Source organism: Scatophagus argus, chromosome 5 (genome assembly GCF_020382885.2).
Source record: "Scatophagus argus isolate fScaArg1 chromosome 5, fScaArg1.pri, whole genome shotgun sequence".
In the NCBI taxonomy this organism is placed as follows: Eukaryota; Metazoa; Chordata; class Actinopteri; family Scatophagidae; genus Scatophagus; species Scatophagus argus.
The window spans coordinates 26,191,686-26,214,266 of record NC_058497.1 but is presented as its reverse complement, the minus strand read 5'-3'; the positions used below and the strand labels follow the sequence as shown (position 1 = coordinate 26,214,266).

The window sequence follows — 22,581 nt, the reverse complement described above, 5'->3', positions numbered from 1 at the left end:
GTCGGTCGTGTCGGCCGACAGACTCGACTCCTGCCACACATTCAAACACTTTGGACTCTGAGGATCGAGTCAAAGTACCGGAAGGCACAAACAGTCACATAACACGAGTCATTAGAGAACAACAGAGAGAAAAACACACGTTTACCTTTGAGTGCGGAGCCACTAAATAATCTGCGTCAGCATCTGAGAGAAAGTGAAAGTAACACAAACTTCCTGTTGCGCCTCACCTGAAGGCAGACCAGAGCAGACGGCTTTTCAAGTGCCTCGAGACACTGTGGTAACACCGATTTCACAATAAAAGCAACTCGGCAAAGTTACATTCAGTCATTAAATTATTTTTTCTTTCAGCCAATCACTCAATAATACATGATCACATGAATATCAGAAATGATTGAATAAATAAATAAATCAAGATAATAAAGATAATATCATCAAAGCTGTTCTCTGAATTCAAACTTCCTTCCAGTCACAGTCAGTTGAAGTTTAGCTCATAAACAGTTTTGAGTTTAAAAATAATTCAACTTTTTTCTTTGTTAATGAACATGACTGTAATTAATAACATGTTGTATGTCTCAGAGAAACTATGAAACTTGAAGCGGAACTAATGTAGTTTGTCTCTTGAATATGCTAACTTGTTAGCTCATTTGAGACCACAGACTGTGGATCTAACAGCGCCTCTGGGATGAGGACTAAATTCTGTTTCTCAGCTGTGCTTTTCAAAAGTTCCCACTTTGTAAGGTTGTGGAGTTTTGAGTCTTCAACCCACCAGACTTCGACCTGCCAGGTGTCTCACTTGTTGTGTCCATCACCTGTGCTGACAGGCTGACACCAGCAGGGGGAGACATTACATCAGGCATACATTCAACCAACAGCTGCGACAAGTAGAGAAGAACAATAAAATAATGTTCACGTTCTGTCATGTCTCAGTCTTCATTTGTGTTTTTACTTGATATGTTTACATCTTCTGTTTAATCTGCGTGATCACATTTTTACTTTTTAACGTTTTAAAGTCCTGCTCAAAAACACAAGCTCAGGTGAGAGAATCATCAGCATCAAAACTTAAAGGAATTATTTTGTGTCATCTAACATCATCATTACTGCTTCTTTAACATGTAAAAAAGATTTTAAAGTTGGTTAAGTTGTAGCTGATTTTAACTTCTTAGTTTCATAAAGTATCTTACACTGCGGTCTGGGTGAATACTGGTGAAAACCACTTTCGTTGTAGGCACCAATACAATGACAATAAAGACTTCTGATTCTGCACCTGATTGGCTGCAGGGTGTCCATTAATCCTTGATATTGGACACGACTCAGTGGTTCCAGTCAGGCTGTTCTAACTTAATGCTCCTCAACATTAGAAACAAATGACAAACAATGTAACTATCAACACTGACTGTAGTCCTGCAGTAGCTCATCTCCACCACAGGGTGACGACTGTACCACACAGAACTTCCTCTGTTGGCTGTCAGAGATCACCTCACATCCCACGATCCGTTCAGCTGTCTGCTTCAGACTGAGCCGTCTGCACACATGGACGACCATCCATCCCTCCATTTTCTGTACCCGCTGAGCTGAGTGTACTGGAGACAATCCCACCGCCGAGTCATACCTAAAGTTTGAACTATTTACTGGATTAGTGGACAACGTTTCTATTGCAGCCTTATGAGGTGGGACTGATGGTTCCAAGCGTTAGTCAGACCCTCCGGTGCCACCAGGATTTACAGCATTTGAAAAACTTGTAAAATCCGTGACTGAAGACTGAAGGAATGTTGGAGGGGATGAGGGGGTTCCTCTGTGATCAGGGTGGCTTTCCTGATCACAGAGCGCTCATACAGATGGGACAGTGGAGTTTGTGGTGAACCAAGTATTTTTCCAGCTCGATCTGTGATCCGTGAGAGTTTTGTTTTCTGTTTACTGGTGAGGAAGTTGTACCAGGATGTGATAGTAAAGGTGAGAATGGATTCTATAAGTGACCTGTAGACCATGATTAAGATATTTTTCCTGACATTAAAATTCTTTAGCTTCCTGAGAAGATGGAGGTGCAGGAGTGCTTTATTGTAGATTGAGTCTGAGTGCATTTGGAAGGACAGGTGGGTGTCCATCTGTGTCCCCTGATACTTAAAGCACTCCACCTGTTCAAACTGCTCTCCCTGAATAGATAAAGGTTTAAAAAGCTGAGATGTAGTTGCTTCTCTGTCTCTGCCCACACAGCACAACCTCCTTTGTCTTTGAAATATTCAGTTCAAATGATTTCTCACTCAAAGTTGTGACCAGGTCATCCACCGCGAGTCGGTACTGAGTGAGAGCCTCCATACTGTCCATGTGGGCCACCAGGGCCATGTCATCAGCATATTTTAAAAGACTCAATCCCTCCCAGCTACAAGTGATGTTATTGGTGTAGACAGACAACAGAATCGTGGATAAAACACAACCTTGTGGGAGCCCTGTGTTTAAAACCAGTTTACTGGACTTGACACCATTTAAAAACACCTGCTGAGGTCTGTCCGTTAAAAGGTCTCTTATCCATGAAATCAATATTGGGTGGATCTGTGAGTCCAGGAGGCAGTGCAGCAGAGTGTCAGGGTTTACAGTGTTAAAAGCTGAGGGAAAATCCAGAAATAAAATCCGAGTGTGTGGTCATGCAGAGTCCATGTTTGCTGCATCAGTGTTTTAGAGAGTCAGACTCACATCCTCTACACCTCGTTTTGCCCTATAGGCAAACTGGAGAGGATCCAGTTTTTCGGACAGCATGTGTGACATTAAATCACACACACCTTTCTTCGTACATTTAGACAATACTGATGTGAGGGCCACAGGCCTGAAGTCTTTGTACTACCTCCACAACCATATTTATTTTACTTATCTTATTTTATTTTGTTTTACCTTCTACCTTCTACTTTTTTACCTTCTACCTATTACCTTCTATTTAATTTTATCTTATTCTACTATTATATGTTACTTGTTTTTACGTTCTATGTTTGCACCAATCACCAAGACAAATTGCTAGTAATGTGAAACCTCTTCACTTACATGGCAATAAAGATGATTTTGATTCTGATTTAGTGTCTTTAGCACATGTCTTTTAGGGGATAGGGATTACCGAGGACTCCTTCCACTGATTGGGAACACAACCAGAGTCAATTCAATTCAGTTCAATTCAGTTCAATTCAGTTTATTTTTATAGCGCCAATTCACAACAAACGTTACCTCATGACACTTTCCAATTTGAGCAGGTCGAGACCAAACTCTTTAATTAAACTGTAAATAGAGAGAGCCCAACATCCCCCTTGAGGACAGTGGCGAGGAAAAACTGCCTTTTAGAAGGCAGAAACCTCAGAGTAGACCGAGGGCGGCCATCTGCCTTGACCGGTTGGGTTGAGAGGGGGGGGGGGGGGGGGTGTGACAATAATGGTAGTAGCTGTACTGAGTCGTAACAGATTTAAATCAGATTATGACTAAACAGTAGTAATCGCAGCAGGTTTTGAGCAGGACGACAGGAATCTGCGGGACAAGAAAGCACAAGGACTCCAGGGAAGAAGTTGAGGTAGTAAGTCCAGAAGAAGCTGAAACAATCTGCTGATGACTGCACCCAGCTGTGCAGCCCTTTGAGCATCCTGCTCCTGAACCTGTCAGGACCAGAGGCTTTGTGCGGGTTTACTTTTTGTAAGATGGAGGTCACCAGCTGCTCATCAACAGTAAGGAGTTGATTGTTGGTCTGACTGTTAAAGCTAAAGCCTTCTGATGCTTTGTTTTGATTGTACCTACTGAAGAAGGTGTTCAGTTCTTCTGCAAATGAGGCAGGGTCTGTGCAGCCAGTTGCAACTGGTTTGGTGACATGACCCATCATGATATTTAATCCTTGCCACGCCTCCCTCACATTCCCAGATATTAGTTTCTCCTCTGCTTTTTTCCTATAGTTGTTATTCTGCCTTCCATAAGAAGTCATGCATTATATTGACTTATATTATATATGCATTATATTGACTTATATCAGACTTAGTTTAATTTAGCTGATTTAGCTTAGGAAATACTGCCACCGTGTGGGCGTTATGCGCAACTGCGCTAACTGCGTAAGTTAAGCTTCCTGTTTAGTTTCCTACTCTTGTATTCAGTGAATTGCCACGAGTTTCATTGCTGCATTTACGTTCGACATACACACTGGAGCCTTGGACATTATTTGTCTGTAAGTAGATATTTTGTGTTAGCTTGTGATATAAGGTGGAACTACACTGATTTTGACTGGATTACGTTAGTTTTTCTGGCTCTGGATGTAATGATTGTTATTCATGTTTAGCGGCTAGTCATGCTAGCTCTCGTCACGAACGTGCAGGCTAAAAATAGCTCTTTACTCGGAGCTCTGTCAATAGCATTTCTGTTGAATATAACACACATTTATTACGTGGAATTTATGTATCTTTATTTCTGTATTTTGTTGCAGTTTTACAAAAGTATACAAGTGAATGTACGAGTGACTGAAGATCAGTAAAAACAAGAAAAGAACGCCTTGTTGATTTATTGGGATCTCGACCATTCTAGTTCTGCAAGCAGACTGGAACGCAGTGCGAGGGCAGCATAGTTGTTTCTGCAAGGGCAGACTGTCTCCTGAACTCCCTCTCCAGTTCTCTGACCTTCTGCTTGTCCCCCTGAAGAAATCTCTTTTCTTCATGTCTTTGGTGAACTATTTTTTATTGTTGGGGTAGATGGTTATTATCGACCGGTTCAGGGTGAACCCCGCCTTTCGCCCATAGCCAGCTGGGATAGGCTCCAGCTCCCCCGCGACCCTGACGGATAAAGCGGTATAGAAAATGGATGGATGGATAGATGGTTATTATTTGGTGGGAGTGACAGTGTCCTCACAGAATGAAATATATGAGCTCAGTACATCTGTCAGTGAATTCAAATCCCTGCCACAGTCACTGAAAAACAAGTCCCAGTCTGTGAGTTTGAAGCAACCCCTGAGTGTGTCGGTTGCTTCACTATTCCAAACTGTAATCATTTTTGTTATTTTCTCCCCTGTTTTTAGCTGTGATCTGTATTTTGGTAGCAGCAGGATGACGTTTTGATCTGACTGGCAGAGAGGGCGGCGTGGCTTTGATACATATGGGTTTGGGATACCTCCATAGCATAGGTCCAATATATTATTCATTCTGGTGAGAGTGGTGACATGTTGTTCCAGATCGGGCAGATGTGACGTGACGTCACAGTGGTTAAAATCCCCTCGGAGAAACACAGGCTGCGCTCCGGTCTGATTGGCAGCTCTGTGGTAGCTGTCGACTATCTGCTCTGCTGTCATGTTAAAATCCGGTTCTGGGATGTATGCTAAAATCACAGTCAGCTGAGCGAACTCTCGGGGTAAATTATGCGACCTGAAAGACACTGTCAGCAGCTAGTAGTGCTTACAGCTCTCAGTCTCTCTCAATGTAAAGTTTGTGACCCACTTACTGTACAGCTATGCAGAGCCCGCCCCCAAATGATTTCCTGGTTTTCGATGCATCCCTGTCATAGCGAATGATGTTAAAGCCATCCAGTTGCGGGTCTGTGTCCTCGGTAAGCCAGGTCTCAGTGAAAAAGAAGAGGCTGATCTATCAGTTGTCCTGATCAAATTTTAATAAGGTGGAAAGTTCCTCTGTTTTATTCAGAAGTGATCGCACATTTGACAGCGCAATTGCAGGTAGCGGTAACTGGCTGCCTCTCCTCCTTAGTTTCCTTAATTTCTTATGCCTCCTCTGAACGCTCTATGTGATAGATGAAGGAGAGAGTGCTGTCAAGGTTGACCCCCAGACTTTTTACCTGAGGGGAGGGGGAGATGGTGGAGTCATTGATGGGAACAGAGAAGTTATGGACTTTGTTTAATGTGGATTTTGTGCCTGTCAGAAGAAATTAATAATTTTAATTAATAATTTGAGGAAGTTTGAGGTAAACCAGGATTTTGTTTCAAGGAGGGAATTGGTCAGGGAGGAAGGTGGGAGTGTGGAGTTGGGTTTGGTTGAAAAGTAGAGCAGGGTGTCGTCCGCATATCAGTGAAAGTGGATTTGATGTTTGCCGAAAATGTGACCGAGTGGGAGAAGGTAAACGATGAACAACAGTTTTGTAGGAGGAGAATGGATCATGAATCGGAGTCAGCAGTGAGGAGGAGGTCATTAGTGATTTTGAAAAGTGCTGTTTCAAGGCTATGGAGGGGACGGAAACCAGACTGGAATTGTTCATATAAATTATTGTTGTTTGAGTTGTTTTTTCACATTCTCATTGGCAGGTTGAGGATTTTTGAATAAGTTTGGTAATTTCGTTGACTGAGAGTAGGGTGAATGCTCAGAGTGAATGGGTGGGGACAGATAGGACTGGGGCAGGTGAATTTGGAGCAGAGGTGGGTGTAAGTTGCTGGTGGATATGTTTGATTTTTGAAAAGAAAAATGATACCATAGTATTACAGAAATCAGAGGAGTAAAGGTGAGGAGGAAGGGAATCTGGAGGTTTTGTAATGTTTGTAAGGAGGGACAAAAGGGCTCTGGAGTTTCCGTCATTGAACTAATTAAACCAGAGAAGAAGATGGATTTGACTTTAGAAATGCAGTCTTTGTAGTGGAGAATGTGGTAAGAGTACATGTCCGTGTGCACAGTGAGACCAGTTTTCCTGCAGAGTCTTTCAAGTTGTTGTCCTTTTGCTTTTAACTGTCGAAGAGTGGGAGTGAATGAAGATGCAGAGAGGCTTTGTATGCCTCCTTGACATTAGTGTACAGCTAAGTCCAGAGTTGGATTTTCCCTCGTGCTGCAGTCAACATACTGTTTGAAGGCGGGCAGAGCTGATTCCAGACTGACATGGTTAAAATCCCCAGAGATTGCCACTAGGCAATGTGATCAGAAAGCACTCTATAAATTTTCACTGTTATGCTGACGACACCCAACTGTATTTATCAATGAAGCCAGATGAAAGCAATCAGCTAACACAATTGCAATCCTGTGTTGCAGATATTAAGTCCTGGATGACCCACAACTTTCTTCTGTTGAACTCAGACAAGGTTCTCCTAGTTGGTCCAAAACACCTGAGACAATCTTTCGCTAATGATATAGCCTTTCATGACGGACTAGCTCCTGCCTCCAGCACCATTGTAAAGAACCTGGGTGTTAGCTTTGATCAGGGCTTGTCTTTCAACACTCACATAAAGCAAATCTCGAGAACTGCATACTTCCACCTTCGTAACATTGCAAAAATCATACATGTCCTTTCCTTAGATGCTGCTGAGAAGCTCATAGATAGATAGATAGATACAGTGGTATGAAAAAGTTTGGGCACCCCTGATCATTTTCAGGATTTTCCTTTATAAATTATTGGTTGTTCGGATCAGCAATTTCAGTTAAATATATCATATAGCAGACAAACACAGTGATATTTCAGAAGTGAAATGAAGTTTATAGGATTAACAGAAAGTGTGCAATAATTACTTAAACAACATTAGGCAGGTGCATAAATTTGGGCACCACAACAGAAAAATGACATCAATATTTCGTAGATCCTCCTTTGGCAGAAATAACAGCCTCTAAACGCTTCCTATAGCTTCCAATGAGGGTCTGGAGTCTGGTTGAAGGTATTTTTGACCATTCTTCTTTACAAAAAATCTCCAGTTCAGTCAGGTTTGATGGTTTCCGAGCATGGACAGCCCGCTTTAAATCACACCACAGATTTTCAATAATGTTCAGGTCTGGGGACTGAGATGGCCATTCCAGAACGTTGTAGTTGTTCCTCTGCATGAATGCCTTTGTAGAGTTTGAGCAGTGTTTGGGGTCGTTGTCTTGTTGAAGTATCCAGCCCCGGCGCAACTTCAACTTTGTCACTGATTCTTGAACATTGTTGGCAAGAATCTGCTGATACTGACTGGAATCCATGCGACCTTCAACTTTTACAAGATTGCCAGTACCTGCACTGGCCACACAGCCCCACAGCATGATGGAACCACCACCAAATTTTACTGTGGGTAGCAAGTGTTTGTCTTGGAATGCTGTGTTCTTCTTCCGCCATGCATACCGCCCCTTGTTATGTCCAAATAACTCAATTTTACATTCATCAGTCCACAGCACCTTATTCCAAAAGGAAGCTGGCTTGTCCAAATGTGCTTTAGCATACCTCAAGCGACTCTGTTTGTGGCATGTGCGTAGAAAAGGCTTCCGCCGCATTACTCTCCCATACAGCATCTCCTTGTGCAAAGTGCGCTGAATAGTTGAACGATGCACAGTGACACCACCTGCAGCAAGATCATGTTGTAGGTCTTTGGAGCTGGTCTGTGGGTTGAGTTTGACCGTTCTCACCATTCCTCGCCTCTGCTTATCAGAGATTTTTCTTGGCCTGCCACTCCGGGCCTTAACTAGGACTGTGCCTGTGGTCTTCCATTTCCTCACTATGTTCCTCACAGTGGAAACTGATAGCTTAAATCTCTGAGCCAGCTTTTTGTATCCTTCCCATAAACCATGATGTTGGACAATCTTTGTTTTCAGGTCATTTGAGAGTTGTTTTGAGGCTCCCATGTTGCCACTCCTCAGAGAAGATGCAAAAGGGAGAACAACTTGCTACTGGCCACCTGAAATACCCTTTCTCATGATCGGATTCACCTGTGTATGTAGGTCAAGGGTCAATGAGCTTACCAAACAAACTTTGTGTTCCAATAATTAGTGCTAAAGGTACTCAAATCAATAAAACAACAAGGGTGCCCAAATTTATGCACCTGCCTAATGTTGTTTAAGTAATTATTGCACACTTTCTGTTAATTCTATAAACTTCATTTCACTTCTGAAATATCACTGTGTTTGTCTGCTATATGATATATTTAACTGAAATTGCTGATCCGAACAACCAATGATTTATAAAGGAAAATCCTGAAAATGATCAGGGGTGCCCAAACTTTTTCATACCACTGTAGATAGTTATACTTTATTGATCCCAGGCTGGGAAATTGCATCCATGCTTTTGTTACCTCTTGGCTGGATTACTGTAACTCTCTTTTGTCAGGATGCCCTAAAAAGTCCCTCAGGACTCTGCAGCTCATTCAAAACTCTGCAGCTCGTGTCCTGACTAAAACTAAGAGGCGTGACCACATTTCACCTGTGCTGGCCTCTCTACATTCCAGTAAAATTTAGAGTAGAATTTAAGATCCTCCTCCTAACCTACAAAGCCATGCATGGTCTGGCACCATCATATATCACTGATCTCATTGAACCATATCAGCCCTCTAGGGTGCTGCGTTCATTAGATTAAGACTTACTGGTAATACCACGAATCTCCAAATATAAATATGGAGCCTGTCAGGAACTTGGCTAGGCGACACTGGGACTCAAAAGCACGACTCAAATCAGTGGAGCAGAAAACAAGGTTAATTCCAGGCAGAGGTCGGTACACAGAGAGGCAGTCAAACCAGACAAAGGTATCCAAAATGTGAGGCGAAAGACGAGGTCAAAAAACTAGCAGGGATCAAACACTATGAAGCTATGACTATGACTGTGAATGAACGCTGGTACGTGAGGCTGTGAACATCGACGAACTGGCAACGAGACAAGACACAAGAGGGTATATATGCAGGACTAATGGGGAGTGATTAGAGACAGGTGAGGGAGAAACAATCAGTGATCAGGTGCACACAAACGGGGGAGGAGCAGAGCAGACAGGAATCAGGCAGGGAACATGACAGAGCCAGGGCCTTCAGTTATCAAGCTCCTCTTCTGTGGAACCAATTACCAGCCTCAGTCCAGGCGGCAGACACCCTCTCTATGTTTAAGAGTAGACTTAAAACCCTCCTTTCTGACAAAGCCTATAGTTAGGACTGTTCAGGCTCTGCCTGGACCAACCCCTAGTTATGCTGCTATAGGTTTAGATAGCTGGGGGAGATCCTTAGACACTGAGCTTTCAGAGCAGGAGGACTCACTCATCATGTCCCATCACTGGTACAGCACTAACTGGTCCTCTCCCCCGGAGCTCTTGTGCTCCATCTTTTCTCAGCACTTCTGGAGCATGTTGCTGGATCCAGAATCTCCTACCCCGCCCTCCTGAGGCCTGGTGCCGCTGCTGGATCCTGAGCCCTCTATGGCCCTGCCTTCTGTACTGATAGTGCTGTTGGATCCATAACCCTCTCCATGGCCCTGCCCGGATCCTGCTGCTCCTGCTCTGTGCTGTTCTCTCTATCCTCCCTGTCTCTCCTCTCCCCCCTCTCCCTCCCAGGCGGTCACAGCAGAAGGCCGTCTACACTGACTCTGGTTCTGCTTGAGGTTTCTGCCTGTTAAAAGGAAGTTTTCCTCGCCAAATGCTGACTCAGTGTGGGGTTTTGCCCTGGGACCTGTTCCTGTCTGATTCTCTTCTTTTTGGTTGTTTTTTGTTGTTGTTGTTGTTTGAACACCTGTAAAGTGTCTTGAGATAACTGTGTTATGAATTGGCACTTTAAATAAAATTGAATTGAAGGGAGGGAATCAGGGTGCAGAGTCTGAAGTCTGGTGGTCGCAGACTTGATGACATCAACAGCCCATGATGCACTGGCGGCAGGAGGAATGTAGACGACCACCATTATGGGGTTGGAAAATTCTGCAGGCATATAATATGGACGCAGACTTACTGCTACCAGCTCAAAGTCACATGAGGACAGGAAGTGCAAAGACACAAAAGTTACAATAAAACACACACAAACAAGCACACAATAAAACAGGAAAAGGAAAAATGAGAAAATGTTCCAGAAAAACACCAACAGACTAATCAATATTCTAATCAGTGTTTTATTATCTGCAGTACCAGCAGTGCAAACTGACCTGACAGCAAAGCAGCACAACAATTAAAACATCATCCAAAGTGCCAGCAGTCAGCTGAAGCTCTGAGGAGACAACTGCTGGTCCATCTGCTGGCTCAGAGTGGACAAGGACAAGTTCACTGGATTGGACTCCCTGCTCCTCCACCCTCCACTTTCCCTCTGCTCTCCAAGTGGCCTCTGTGTGACGGATGCTGTTCTGTAGTACCAGGGCCTGAGGGGAAGTGGAGCAACTACAGACACACAGCGACTGACTCCACTGCAACACTACACTTCCTGTTACATCACCCAAAGAATGATGGGAAGTGTAGTGCTAAAAACGTCTCATTCAGCCCAAATTTAAGACAAACAGCAGAAGTGAAGAAGAAAGACAAAATGCATGAAAATGAACATTTTGATGTTTTACAATATGAGTTGATTTTTGACAGAAGTGTCAGAATGTCTCATCAACATGTTTCTTATATCCCTGGAACACTGACACTCACCTCCATCCATTCATATACACAGATTTACTGTGGAAATGACTCTGAAGGATTTCTGACAGCTTTCAACCTTCCCAGGATCAATTACACACCAATAACATCAACATTAATATCAAAGTGATCAGGAAAAAATCTTTAGATGATGTGAGAGTCTGGAACCTGATTTTATTGGATAAACACGCTGATTTATGTGAGAAATCAGTTCAGATTGTAAAGTACAGAAAACATCAAACTAAAATCTTTGTTACAAAACCTGAATGAAAACAGATTTAAAATGTTTTCAAGTTATTTCAAACTGTGTGTGTGTGTGTGTGTGTGTGTGTTTCTCTAACAGGAGGAGACTCTCCCTCCTACACTGAACACAGAGACACTGAGGAACCTGATGACCAGAACCCAAACCGAAATCCAGCATAAAGAGGTTGAGTGAATGTGGTGTTGAAGGTGTGGAGGTGGATCAGTGTGTCAGAGGAGACTCTGTAGAAGGACAGAGTGCCAGCAGGACAGTCCACATACACTGCAACTCTGTGAGAGACAGAGGAGGAGGAAGAGGAGGAGGAGGAGGAGGAGGAGGGGAGGTCTGTTCTTCTGTTATTGTGACAGACAGAGAAACCAACAACATCAGAGCACCTCAGACTCCAGGACTGATTATTCCATCCAAACACACAGTCAGCAGTCTTTCCTTTCCTTCTGATTCCTCTGTAAGTCACTGATATCTCAACTCCTCCACTCCACTCGACCTCCCAGTAGCAGCGACCAGTCAGTCCAGGTCTACACAGCAGCTGAGACCTGCAGTCAAACCTCTCTGGATGATCAGGATGAGGCTGCTTCTCCATCACTGCTGTCACCTTCCTGTTGTTGTCAGACAGTTTGAGGTTTGTGTTTACTGTGTTTGTGTCCACTGTGAGTTCACAGGCCCCTGATGGAGAGAACAAGACACAATACAGCAGCAGTTTATCATCTAACACACCTGATGGCTTCATTTGTTGCTTCATTAACAGACTGACTGTTCATTAGATCAAAACTTCACACTGACTCATCTTGTTGGATCTTCTATCAAACTGAGAGCTGAATGCAGATACACAAGCTTTAGACTGAAACTACTTTAACATGTGCTGCCTTGTTTTCATCAATCAAAGTCAACACACACTTACACTTCCTCAGACCAGGTTTCAGCCACTGCTGTCCACCATGTTCCACCCTGGAGGAAGAAACAAAGTCAGAATGAACCTTCAGAAGCTTCCTCATCAATCTTCATCAACCTTCACTCAGATCCACCATGAAGACAAAACAGCTGCATTTAGAAAACACATTTCATACACAGACTCAGTTCAACTTGACATCAAACATTCAGAAGAAAACAACAAGAGAAGAAGAAAAAGCTCAGACAAAAAGGAAACATCCAAAAAGTCAAGAAAAGAAAACAGTCAAAGATACAAAACTCAAAATATCATTTATAGTGTCCATCTAAAAACTACTCAAGTCAGTGGAGACAGAGGAGGGATCCCTGTTCAGGACGAACAGACAGGAAGTAGATGTGGTATGGACACAATCCACCAAAATAAGGATTAAGTGTTGAATAAAGTCTCAGATCTTCTCAGCCTGCTAATCAGACCATGAAGGTCCATTTGATTTCTCTTCATTGTTCAGTGTGACATCACGCTCATCATTTCCAGTGGACACACAAGCTGTGCTGGAGGTGCAGTTAACGTTATCCATGTGGATCCAAGAAATCTGCTGGTTTAAGAGTTGTTGTTTCTGAAAGTCCACGTCTAACAAGCTGAACAGCTGCAAACAGCTCAGGGTTCATCCTGGAGCAGAAGATCACTGATGGATGGAGAACATTTAGAGTCCTGTTGTCCTGAAACTGGCTGCAAACACACGAGTGGAAACCAGATGCAGCACAGCACCACATGGAAGAGAGGCTCCCAAAACACAAAGCGACTGACAGGAAGGTACACGGATTGTCAGGACTGAACTTTGAACCTCTTGATTCTGTTTCACGGCTCATAAACACTTTATATTATTTCATTCTTATATCCTCTTTGACTGTATTTGTCACACAGACTGTGTGTGGTGGTCAGTAAATGATGGACAGCAGATCCTGGTGTGATCAGCACTGGTTAAAGTCACAAATGACCTCCTCATGGCATCAGACCGCGGGCTTGTCTCCATACTTGTTTTGCTAGATCTCAGTGCTGCTTTTGACACTGTAGATCACAGCATTTTATTACACAGATTAGAACATGAGACTAGGATCACAGGGACTGCGCTATGCTGGTTCAAATCATATTTAACAGATAGATTTCACTTTGCTCAAGTTAATAATGTTTCCTCTTCACATATAAGGGTTAACCTCGGTGTTCCACAAGGTTCAGTGCTTGGGCCAATCCTGTTCACCTTATACATGCTCCCTCTAGGAAATATTATTCAGAAACATGGCATAAACTTTCATTGTTATGCTGATGACACTCAGCTGTACTTATCCTTAAAGCCTGAAGAAACAGAGCCGTTAGCCAGACTCCAGGCATGTCTTAAGGACATAAAGGACTGGATGACCTCCAATTTTTTATTATTAAACTCAGACAAAACTGAGATCATTGTTCTAGGCCCCAAACACCTTAGAAATAGAATAGCTGATAATATTCTCTCTCTGGACGGCATTACTTTGGCCCCCAGTATGACTGCGAGGAACCTCGGCGTTATCTTTGATCAGGACGTGTCATTTATTCATCACATTAAACAGACCTCTAAGACCGCCTTCTTTCACCTCCGTAATATCGCTAAGATTAGGAGCGTCCTCTCTCAGAGTGATGCTGAAAAACTTGTCCATGCTTTCGTTACTTCTAGGCTGGACTACTGCAACTCACTATTGTCAGGATGTCCAAATTACTCTATTAATAGCCTGCAGCTGATCCAGAATGCAGCAGATTGGGTTTTAACAGGAATCAGTAAAAGGGATCATATCTCCCTCATCTTAGCTTCTCTTTACTGGCTTCTGGTAAAATTCAGAATAGACTTTAAAATTCTCCTACTTACATATAAGGCCCTAAATGGACCAGCCCCATCATACCTGCAGGATCTAATAGTCCCATATATTCCCAATAGATCACTCAGATCACAGAGTGCAGGTCTACTTGCAGTTCCCAGAATTCATAAAAGTAGAACGGGAGGACGAGCCTTTAGCTATCAGGCACCCCTGCTGTGGAACCAGTTGCCAATCTGGGTTCGACAGGCAGACACCACCTCCACTTTTAAGACTAAACTTAAAACCTTTCTGTTTAGTAAAGCATATAGTTAGCACCAAATAAAGTGTGTAGGGCTGGTAGGCATAGTTTCACTCACCTCATGATATATAGCCACAGGTAGAATAGGTCTGACTAACTGTTAATCTTTAAATCTCTATCATAGCTAAGCTGCTATAGGCCTATGCTGCCGGGGGACACAAACATGATCCACCATGCAGTTTCCCCTCCTCCTTCTCCTCTTCTATCCTCTCCCCTCGTCAGATTAACATACAATTCATTATTTTATGTCACTAACTGTGTGTCCAGTTCTCCTCGTAGTCTTGTGTCTCTCCCTCCCTCCCTCTCTCTCTCTCTCTCTCTCTCTGTATCTTTCCGCAGGTATCTCTCCATCCAGATCTTCAAGTTGAACTGTAGCCGGCTCTATGACCAACCCAATGTGTATTGTTGACATCTGCCTGTCATTCCTCTATGTACCGACTATGGGCGGGGTGGTTCTCCCTACGGGCCGAAATCGAACTGATAGGATAGTGTTTCTCAACATCACATAAAAAAAGAATACATGAATGTTACAGCAGTTCATTATAATTTTCATTACTATGTCATTTCTCATGTTGTAAATTGCTTTCCTGCCTGTACAACATCCATTGCACGTCTGCCCGTCCTGGGTGAGGGATCCCTCCTCTGTTGCTCACCCTGAGCTTTCTTCCATTTTTTCCTGTTAAAGGTTTTTCTGGGAGTTTTTCCTTAGTCGATGTGAGGGTCGAAGGGCAGAGGATGTTGCTGATGTTATGTTAAGCCCTTTGAGACAAACTGCTTGTAAAAATGGGCTGTACAAATAAAGTTGACTTGACTTGACTTGATATTAGTGAGGAGGTCAGTCTCAGTGGGGACAGGGACTCTCAGCACATCAGTTACTGTCTTCACTGTTATCAGCAGTGCTGCTGGTCCACACTGTGAACCAACAGTCCTCAGCTTGTCACTGTGACAGACAAACTGTGTGTGAGCTCTTGTTGTCTGTTCATACCTGAGAGTGTCCAGTCTCCAGTGGGGATCCTCCAGTCCAGCAGACAGCAGCTTCACTCCTGAGTCTCCTGGATGATTGTAGCTCAGGTCCAGCTCTCTCAGATGGGAGGGGTTGGATCTCAGAGCTGAGGCCAGAGAAGTACAGCCTTCCTGTGTGATCATACAGCCTGACAACCTGGAGACAAACACACACACACACACACACACACACACACACACAGGCAGACATCTTCTGTGTGAATAACCAAAACATGTCATTTACAGAATTCTTGAATTGAATCTTGAATTTTGCTGCTACAAAATAATCTTGCAGTGAGTTGTGACTTCATTGTTTCTCAGTAAATTCAGTAACTTCTGCAAAAAAAATCCTACAGAGTCTGAGCATCACCAGTGACATCATCCTGCATTATTTAAACAAACATCTGTTAAACAAAAGCTGAATCCTGACCTGAGAGTCTCCAGCTGACAGTTTGGACTCTTCAGTCCAGCAGACAGCAGCTTCACTCCTGAATCCTGCAGGTCGTTGTTACTCAGGTCCAGCTCTCTCAGACTAGAGAACTGGGAGCTGAGACCTGAGGACAGAGCTTCACAGCTTCTCCCTGACAGATTACAGCCACTCAGCCTAAACAACAAGTACAGCACAGATGATAAAACATTTCACTGTGAATTGATTTCACACTTGATTTAACAGAAAAACCTTGCAATAACAAACCAAAAATAAACAACATAAACACTTAACAGTTATGGTTAACCATGAAGAGGCTTGTTAATCCTGACCTGAGAGTCTCCAGCTGACAGTGTGGACTCTTCAGTCCAGCAGACAGCAGCTTCACTCCTGAATCCTGCAGGTGGTTGTTACTCAGGTCCAGCTCTCTCAGACTAGAGGACTGGGAGCTGAGAACTGAGGACAGAGCTTCACAGCTTCTCTCTGACAGATTACAGCCACTCAGCCTGAAGGAGAGTTAGTGATAAAGACAAACTCTGATAAGGTTTCTGATGTGTACAATAGACTTGAGGAGTCTTGGATTTGAGGCGACCAAAAAATGTTTTGGATGACTTGTATTTTTATTTGGTACATTGATGAGATCTACAAGCAATTAATTAAAATTTAAAAATTCAGCATTTCTGAGAATTAAACATTAGATGAATAACAATCTGAGAATGTTAATTTTCTTTCATTTCTTGGCTTCATTAATCTGTGGAGGTACAACAAAACTGTAGGAACAAATTACAACTTTTCAACTGATCAACTCATCAGCTCGTTGGCTGAACATTTGGAGTCTTGTTTGACCAAAACATTCATTACTTGAGAACAACCCGTCACATGTGATCCAGTCAGAATCTGCAGTTCTGTGTTCACTTACAGAGCTTTGTTGGAGGCTTTGACCACTGGCAGCAGCCTCAGAAGAGCCTCCTCTGAAGCAGAGTATTTCTTCAGCTCAAACACGTCCAGATGTTCTTCTGATGACAGTAAGATGAAGACCAGAGCTGACCACAGAGCACGAGACAGTTCATCTGTGGAGAGACTTCCTGACCTCAGGTAGCGTTGGATCTCCTCCACCAGAGAACCATCATTCAGTTCATTCAGACAGTGGAACAGATTGATGCTCCTCTCTGGAGACAGATTCTTACTGATCTTCTTCTTGATGTACCTGACTGTTTTCTGATTGGTCTGTGAGATACTTCCTGTGTGTGTCATCAGACCTCGTAGGAGAGTCTGATTGGTCTGAAGTGAAAGACCCAGGAGGAAGCGGAGGAACAAGTCCAGGTGTCCATTTGGACTCTGCAAAGCCTCATCCACAGCACTCTGGTACAGATGAGTTTGTTCCTGTTTGTTTCTGATCAATTGAGACAACCTGGAGGTTGATGGTTTTCCTGACATCAGATTGACACCAGAGTTGTTGAATGTCTGGTGGACATGAAGAGCAGCCAGAAACTCCTGAACGCTCAGATGGACGAAGCAGAACACCTTGTCCTGGTACAGTCCTCTCTCCTCTTTAAAGATCTGGGTGAACACTCCTGAGTACACTGAGGCTGCTCTGATATCGATGCCACAGTCTGTCAGGTCTGATTCATAGAAGATCAGGTTTCCTTTCTGCAGCTGCTCAAAAGCCAGTTTTCCCAGAGACTCAATCATCTTCCTGCTGTCTGGACTCCACTGTGGATCTGTCCCATCTCCTCCATCATACTTGATGTTCTTCACTTTGGACTGAACCACCAGGAAGTGGATGTACATCTCAGTCAGGGTCTTGGGCAGCTCTACTCTCTCTTTGGTCTTCAACACATCCTCCAGAACTGTAGCAGTGATCCAGCCGAAGACTGGGATGTGGCACATGATGTGGAGGCTTCGTGATGTCTTGATGTGGGAGATGATTCTGCTGGCCTGCTCCTCATCATCTCTGGATCTCTTCCTGAAGTACTCCTCCTTCTGTGGGTCAGTGAACCCTCTGACCTCTGTCACCGTGTGAACACTCTCAGGAGGGATCTGATTGGCTGCTGCAGGTCGTGTGGTTATCCAGAGGCGAGCAGAGGGAAGCAGATTCCCCCTGATGAGGTTTGTCAGCAGCACATCCACTGAGGTGGACTCTGTGACATCAGTCAGGATCTCATTGTTGTGGAAGTCCAGAGGAAGTCGACACTCATCCAGACCGTCAAAGATGAACACAACCTGGAACTCTTCAAACCTGCAGATTCCAGCTTCTTTGGTTTCAGTGAAGAAGTCATGAACAAGTTCCACCAAGCTGAACTTTTTCTCCTTCACCACATTCAGCTCTCTGAAAGTGAATGGAAATGTGAAGTGGACGTCCTGGTTGGCTTTGTCTTCAGCCCAGTCCAGAGTGAACTTCTGTGTTAAGACTGTTTTCCCAATGCCAGCCACTCCCTTTGTCATCACTGTTCTGATTGGTCCATCTCTTCCAGGTGAGGCTTTAAAGATGTCTTCTTGTCTGATTGTTGTTTCTGGTCTTGTGGTTTTCCTGGATGCTGTTTCAATCTGTCTGACCTCATGTTCTTCATTGACCTCTGCAGTCCCTCCCTCTGTGATGTAGAGCTCTGTGTAGATCTGATTCAGGAGGGTCGGGTTTCCTGCTTTAGCAATCCCCTCAAACACACACTCATACTTCTTCTTCAGCTCAGATTGGAGCTGACGTCGACAAACTGCAGCATCAGTTCCTGAATGAAAACACAACAAATCAGTGAGTGGATGTTGGTGTTAATGTGAGAAAAGTGGAGTGTGGAAAATCCTCTTACTGCTGTGCAGACGGTCAGCCAGCTCCTCCTGCTTCATTCTCCTCAGGAAGTGCAGTGTGATCTTCAGAAATGCGTCTCTGCTGCTGCTCCTCTGCTCTTCATCCTCACCATCCAACACCTCCTCATCCTCACTCTGCCTCTCTAAGCTTTCTGGGTAATCTGGACTCAGAACCTTCTGGAACTTCTTCAGCTCGTTCTTCACAAAAGTGACAACGTTCTCCTCAAGATGCTGGAAAAGAATAAAACAAAGATAAAAATTGTGTTGATTTGATTTGGAGCTGAGCTGAAAGTTGTTGTTGGACATTTACACACCATGAATATGGAGTCCAGGTCTGCTGGATTCTGCTGGACAGACTGACCACCGAGAACATCTGACTGTTGCTGCTGAACTCTGGAGAAAACAGGACGTATGATGATTACACACATTTTAGCACTTGTTGCTTTTCAAGGATCAGCTGATCCAGTTTTCTGGCACCAATGAGGCCACCTTCAGGTTGGTCTAAGAAGCAGCTCACTGTCACCTGCTGACAAAGTGTTTGGTTGGTCAAACCACGAGTTTCATCCAAACTTCCTGGAAAACTGATGTGTTTCTGTGGACTGAATCTCCTGCTTACAGAAAAGTGAAAAAGCTACAGGAAACAAAATGAGTTTGAAAAAGCTTTGCTGGAATCAGCAGACTGAGAGCACCGAGCAGCTGCCTTACAGTAACTTTGTAATGACAAATCTGGAGCCAGTGGAGTCTGAAAGCTGAGACCACCTGGTAGATCTTTTTGTGGACTGACTTGATAGAAGGAGAAGCTGCAGAACATCAAACTCATCTGCTTTAAACTCTTACCTTCCTTCAGCAGAGTCGTGTCCACCTCTAAAGTCAAGAGGTTGAAGCATGGACCAGTCACTCTTCATGGACACACAGCTGGGTACAGGAGAGTCTGCTGTCTGCTGGTCCACACTGATAGAAACACACAGACAAACTAATGCGCCTCTCAAAGCTTCACTTTGATGGTCAAGCTGGAGACAAAACATTCAAAGCTCTGCCGACTCCTGGAGATGTGAGCATCTCAGTGAAGGTCAGAGAGAGGAAGAGGAGGGAACAGGAGCTCTCCAGGGAGACATGACAAAGGCAGGAGGACAGCAGGACAGGAGGGGACGCTCCTCTGTCTCATGAGGATTTGCAAGCCTTCATGCAGGACTGAGGGGACAGTTAATGTGCTCGTCAGCAAACAGCATTTTGACTTCAGTGTGAATGTGATGACGACACACTGGAAGCCTCCCTTTGCTTTCTGATGTGGACTCTAACTGACCCTGATGTCGTACCTCAAATGAACAGCCTGAAGGAGTCAACAGTCCAGATGTGCTATTGGCTGATTTCAATTGTTCAGCCCAGCTCTGTAGTGAGAGTGAACAACAAACTGCTCTGAATCTTTGACACTGAAAAAAGCTGCTGGAAAATAAAATCCAACCTCGTCTATTTTGTTCACTTGATAAAAATAATAATAACTTCATGTATGTAGCACTTTTCAAAACTGACAGTTACAAAGTGCTTCACAAAAAATATACAAACTGAAAAGGACAAACAGTGATTAATTAGATAAAATACAGTAAAAGAAGAGATGAGGGCATGTATGACAGTTTCAAACAGAGGTGGGGAGAGGAACGGTCGAATTGTCTTAGCTGTGAGAAACAGGATTGAACAACCTTGGTTACTTGCGTATCAAAGGAGAGCTTGGAGTCGAAGATGACACCAAGTTTGTGGGCCTCAACACAAACATTATTTGACAAGGTGCCAAGACAGGAAGATAGATGGGTAACATTACTGGAGTTGGGGTGGGAGGTGCAATGATGATGATTTCTGATTTAGCGTCGTCTAACTGCAGAAAGTTGCTGGACATCCAGTTTTTGATTTCTGTTAAGCATGATAGGATATGTGTGACACCAGAGCTGCTGGTTGTGTTTGGTACATAGAGTTGAATGTCGTCAGCATAAGATGAAAGATGAAAGTGACATATTTTGTCATTGGAGGGAACTCACTCCAACGAAATTTTTAACCCACCCAAGTGACGTGCACACACACACAGCAAACCCGGGGCAGTGGGCGACCGCGTGCAGCGCCCGGGGAGCAGTGGGGGTTAGGTACCTTGCTCAAGGGTACCTCAGCCATGGACACCGGTACGGGGAATCGAACCAGCGATCCACCGGTTACGGGTCCGACACCCTAACCGCTGATCAACGACTGACTGAGAGTGGAAATCAATACTGTGACTGCACAGGATATGACTGAGGGGTAACATGTAGACGGTGATGTGTTTAACCACTTAGTTGATAAGAAGGAACAATCAAAGTGAAGGGACAGCATGTGGGGGGGCCGAACAAATCCATGATGGTCTCTACCTGCTCTCATGCAGCTCCTGAGTAAATATGAAGAAATATGAAGTCAATGAAGAAGAATCTGAAGCAGCCAGGATCACAGGAAGTTATGGGAAAGTTCCTGCTAACTGGGACTGTGTTGACTTACTGAGTCTCTGAAGGAAGTCGTCCTTTAAAATCTAATGGTTGATGCATGGACCTGTCACTCTTCATGGACACACAGCTGGGTTCAGGTTCAGGACAGTCTGGTCTCTGCTGCTGCTCGGGGCTTCAACACAACACACACAGAGCTTTGAGTGTGAATAATGATGGTGGAGTGATGTGAGTGCTGAGCTGTGACATGGAGAAGAGTCATGGACAGTTAGAGATCCTCATCTCACCTGTGAGGTCTGGTCTGGCTGTCAGGTTCCCCACACAGAGTGGTTTCAGAGGGAGGGACTCCCTCCTCTGTCTCCTCACACTGATTCATAGCAGAGCCCACACCTTCACACAAACACAACAACATGCTGTCAGAGCTCCAACATTCATGACAACAACGTCTCCATCACACGTTACAAGATTTCTGCTGCTGTCCTGCTGGTGGACGTCCTGCTGTGTTTTCTGTGTTGTGGCTGTTGGATTCAGTTCCCCCTCAGAGTACATGAACTTGGATTCAGTATCACATCCTGAGCTGAGCTGACATTTAGCTGCAGGAAGTCGCCCCCAACGTGAGGAGAGAACAGTGGAAACCAAAGCAGAACCGCCTTCAGTTCCTGTGGTGGAAAAGTCTGAAGCTCAGTGATGGTCATCATGAAGCTTGTAGCTGCAACAACTTCTCCATCATTCACACAGTTAACATCACTGGGTGGAACTGGAGTCAACATGAGGACATGAATTCATCTGACTGAAACATCATCACATCTTTGTTCTAAAACAGAAAAGAGCTTCCACTTTGGAGCTTCGATACCGTCGAGTTTTTGTTCTCCACCTCGACATTTCTCATTCTTCATTACATCCACTCAGACTCCACATTTTTGATCGATTTTCTGTCCAACTTGTAATCTCAGCCCCTCAGATTCAGTGGAAACATCATCAGGAATGTGCAACACAAAGTTTGGGTTTATAGTTCAGTTCCTGAGTTTGGTGCCTGTGGCTCCATGACGATAAAGAAATAAGAAAGTCTTCATATTTGCTTTGTTCATCATATTTTTATCGTCTTGTGAAGCAGAAACTCCAGCTGAAAGCCCTGACTGAAGTTCTCTGCTGTCTTATCTTGGACTGATAGTCCTGTCCCACGACAGCAACACAAACCATATTAGCATTTCCTGACAGAGACGGTGGCGAGTGTTAAACCCAGACTGCAGGGTTCAAAGTTTCCCTTCGGAAACCTCAGGTCTTCCTCACAGACACTCTGGAAGTCTTTGGATTCAGTCTGTGGGTCAGGACTAAAAGGACGCTTTGCTGC

The 22,581-nt window shown here is 44.0% G+C and overlaps 2 protein-coding genes across 2 annotated transcripts in view; both read right to left on the bottom strand.

Moving 5' to 3' along the window:
- Positions 1-22,264, bottom strand: part of LOC124058683 (protein NLRC3-like) — a 32,462-nt gene extending 10,198 nt beyond the window's left edge. Inside the window, exons 1-4 of the mRNA XM_046388140.1 lie at positions 21,518-22,264; positions 21,286-21,405; positions 19,609-19,722; positions 19,119-19,164 (exon numbers count right to left, since the gene is read on the bottom strand). Coding sequence (XP_046244096.1) covers positions 19,119-19,164; positions 19,609-19,722; positions 21,286-21,405; positions 21,518-21,642 — 405 coding nt within the window. The 5' untranslated portion in view covers positions 21,643-22,264. The remainder of the gene's footprint in view (positions 1-19,118; positions 19,165-19,608; positions 19,723-21,285; positions 21,406-21,517) is intronic.
- LOC124058773 (stonustoxin subunit beta-like) lies at positions 11,402-12,564 on the bottom strand. The gene is made up of 2 exons (XM_046388313.1): positions 12,408-12,564; positions 11,402-12,172 (listed from the first exon to the last, which is right to left on the bottom strand). Exons 1-2 carry the CDS (start codon positions 12,499-12,501, stop codon positions 11,607-11,609), a joined length of 660 nt encoding a protein of 219 aa, XP_046244269.1. The 5' UTR covers positions 12,502-12,564; the 3' UTR covers positions 11,402-11,606.
- Positions 22,265-22,581: the final 317 nt, after the last annotated feature.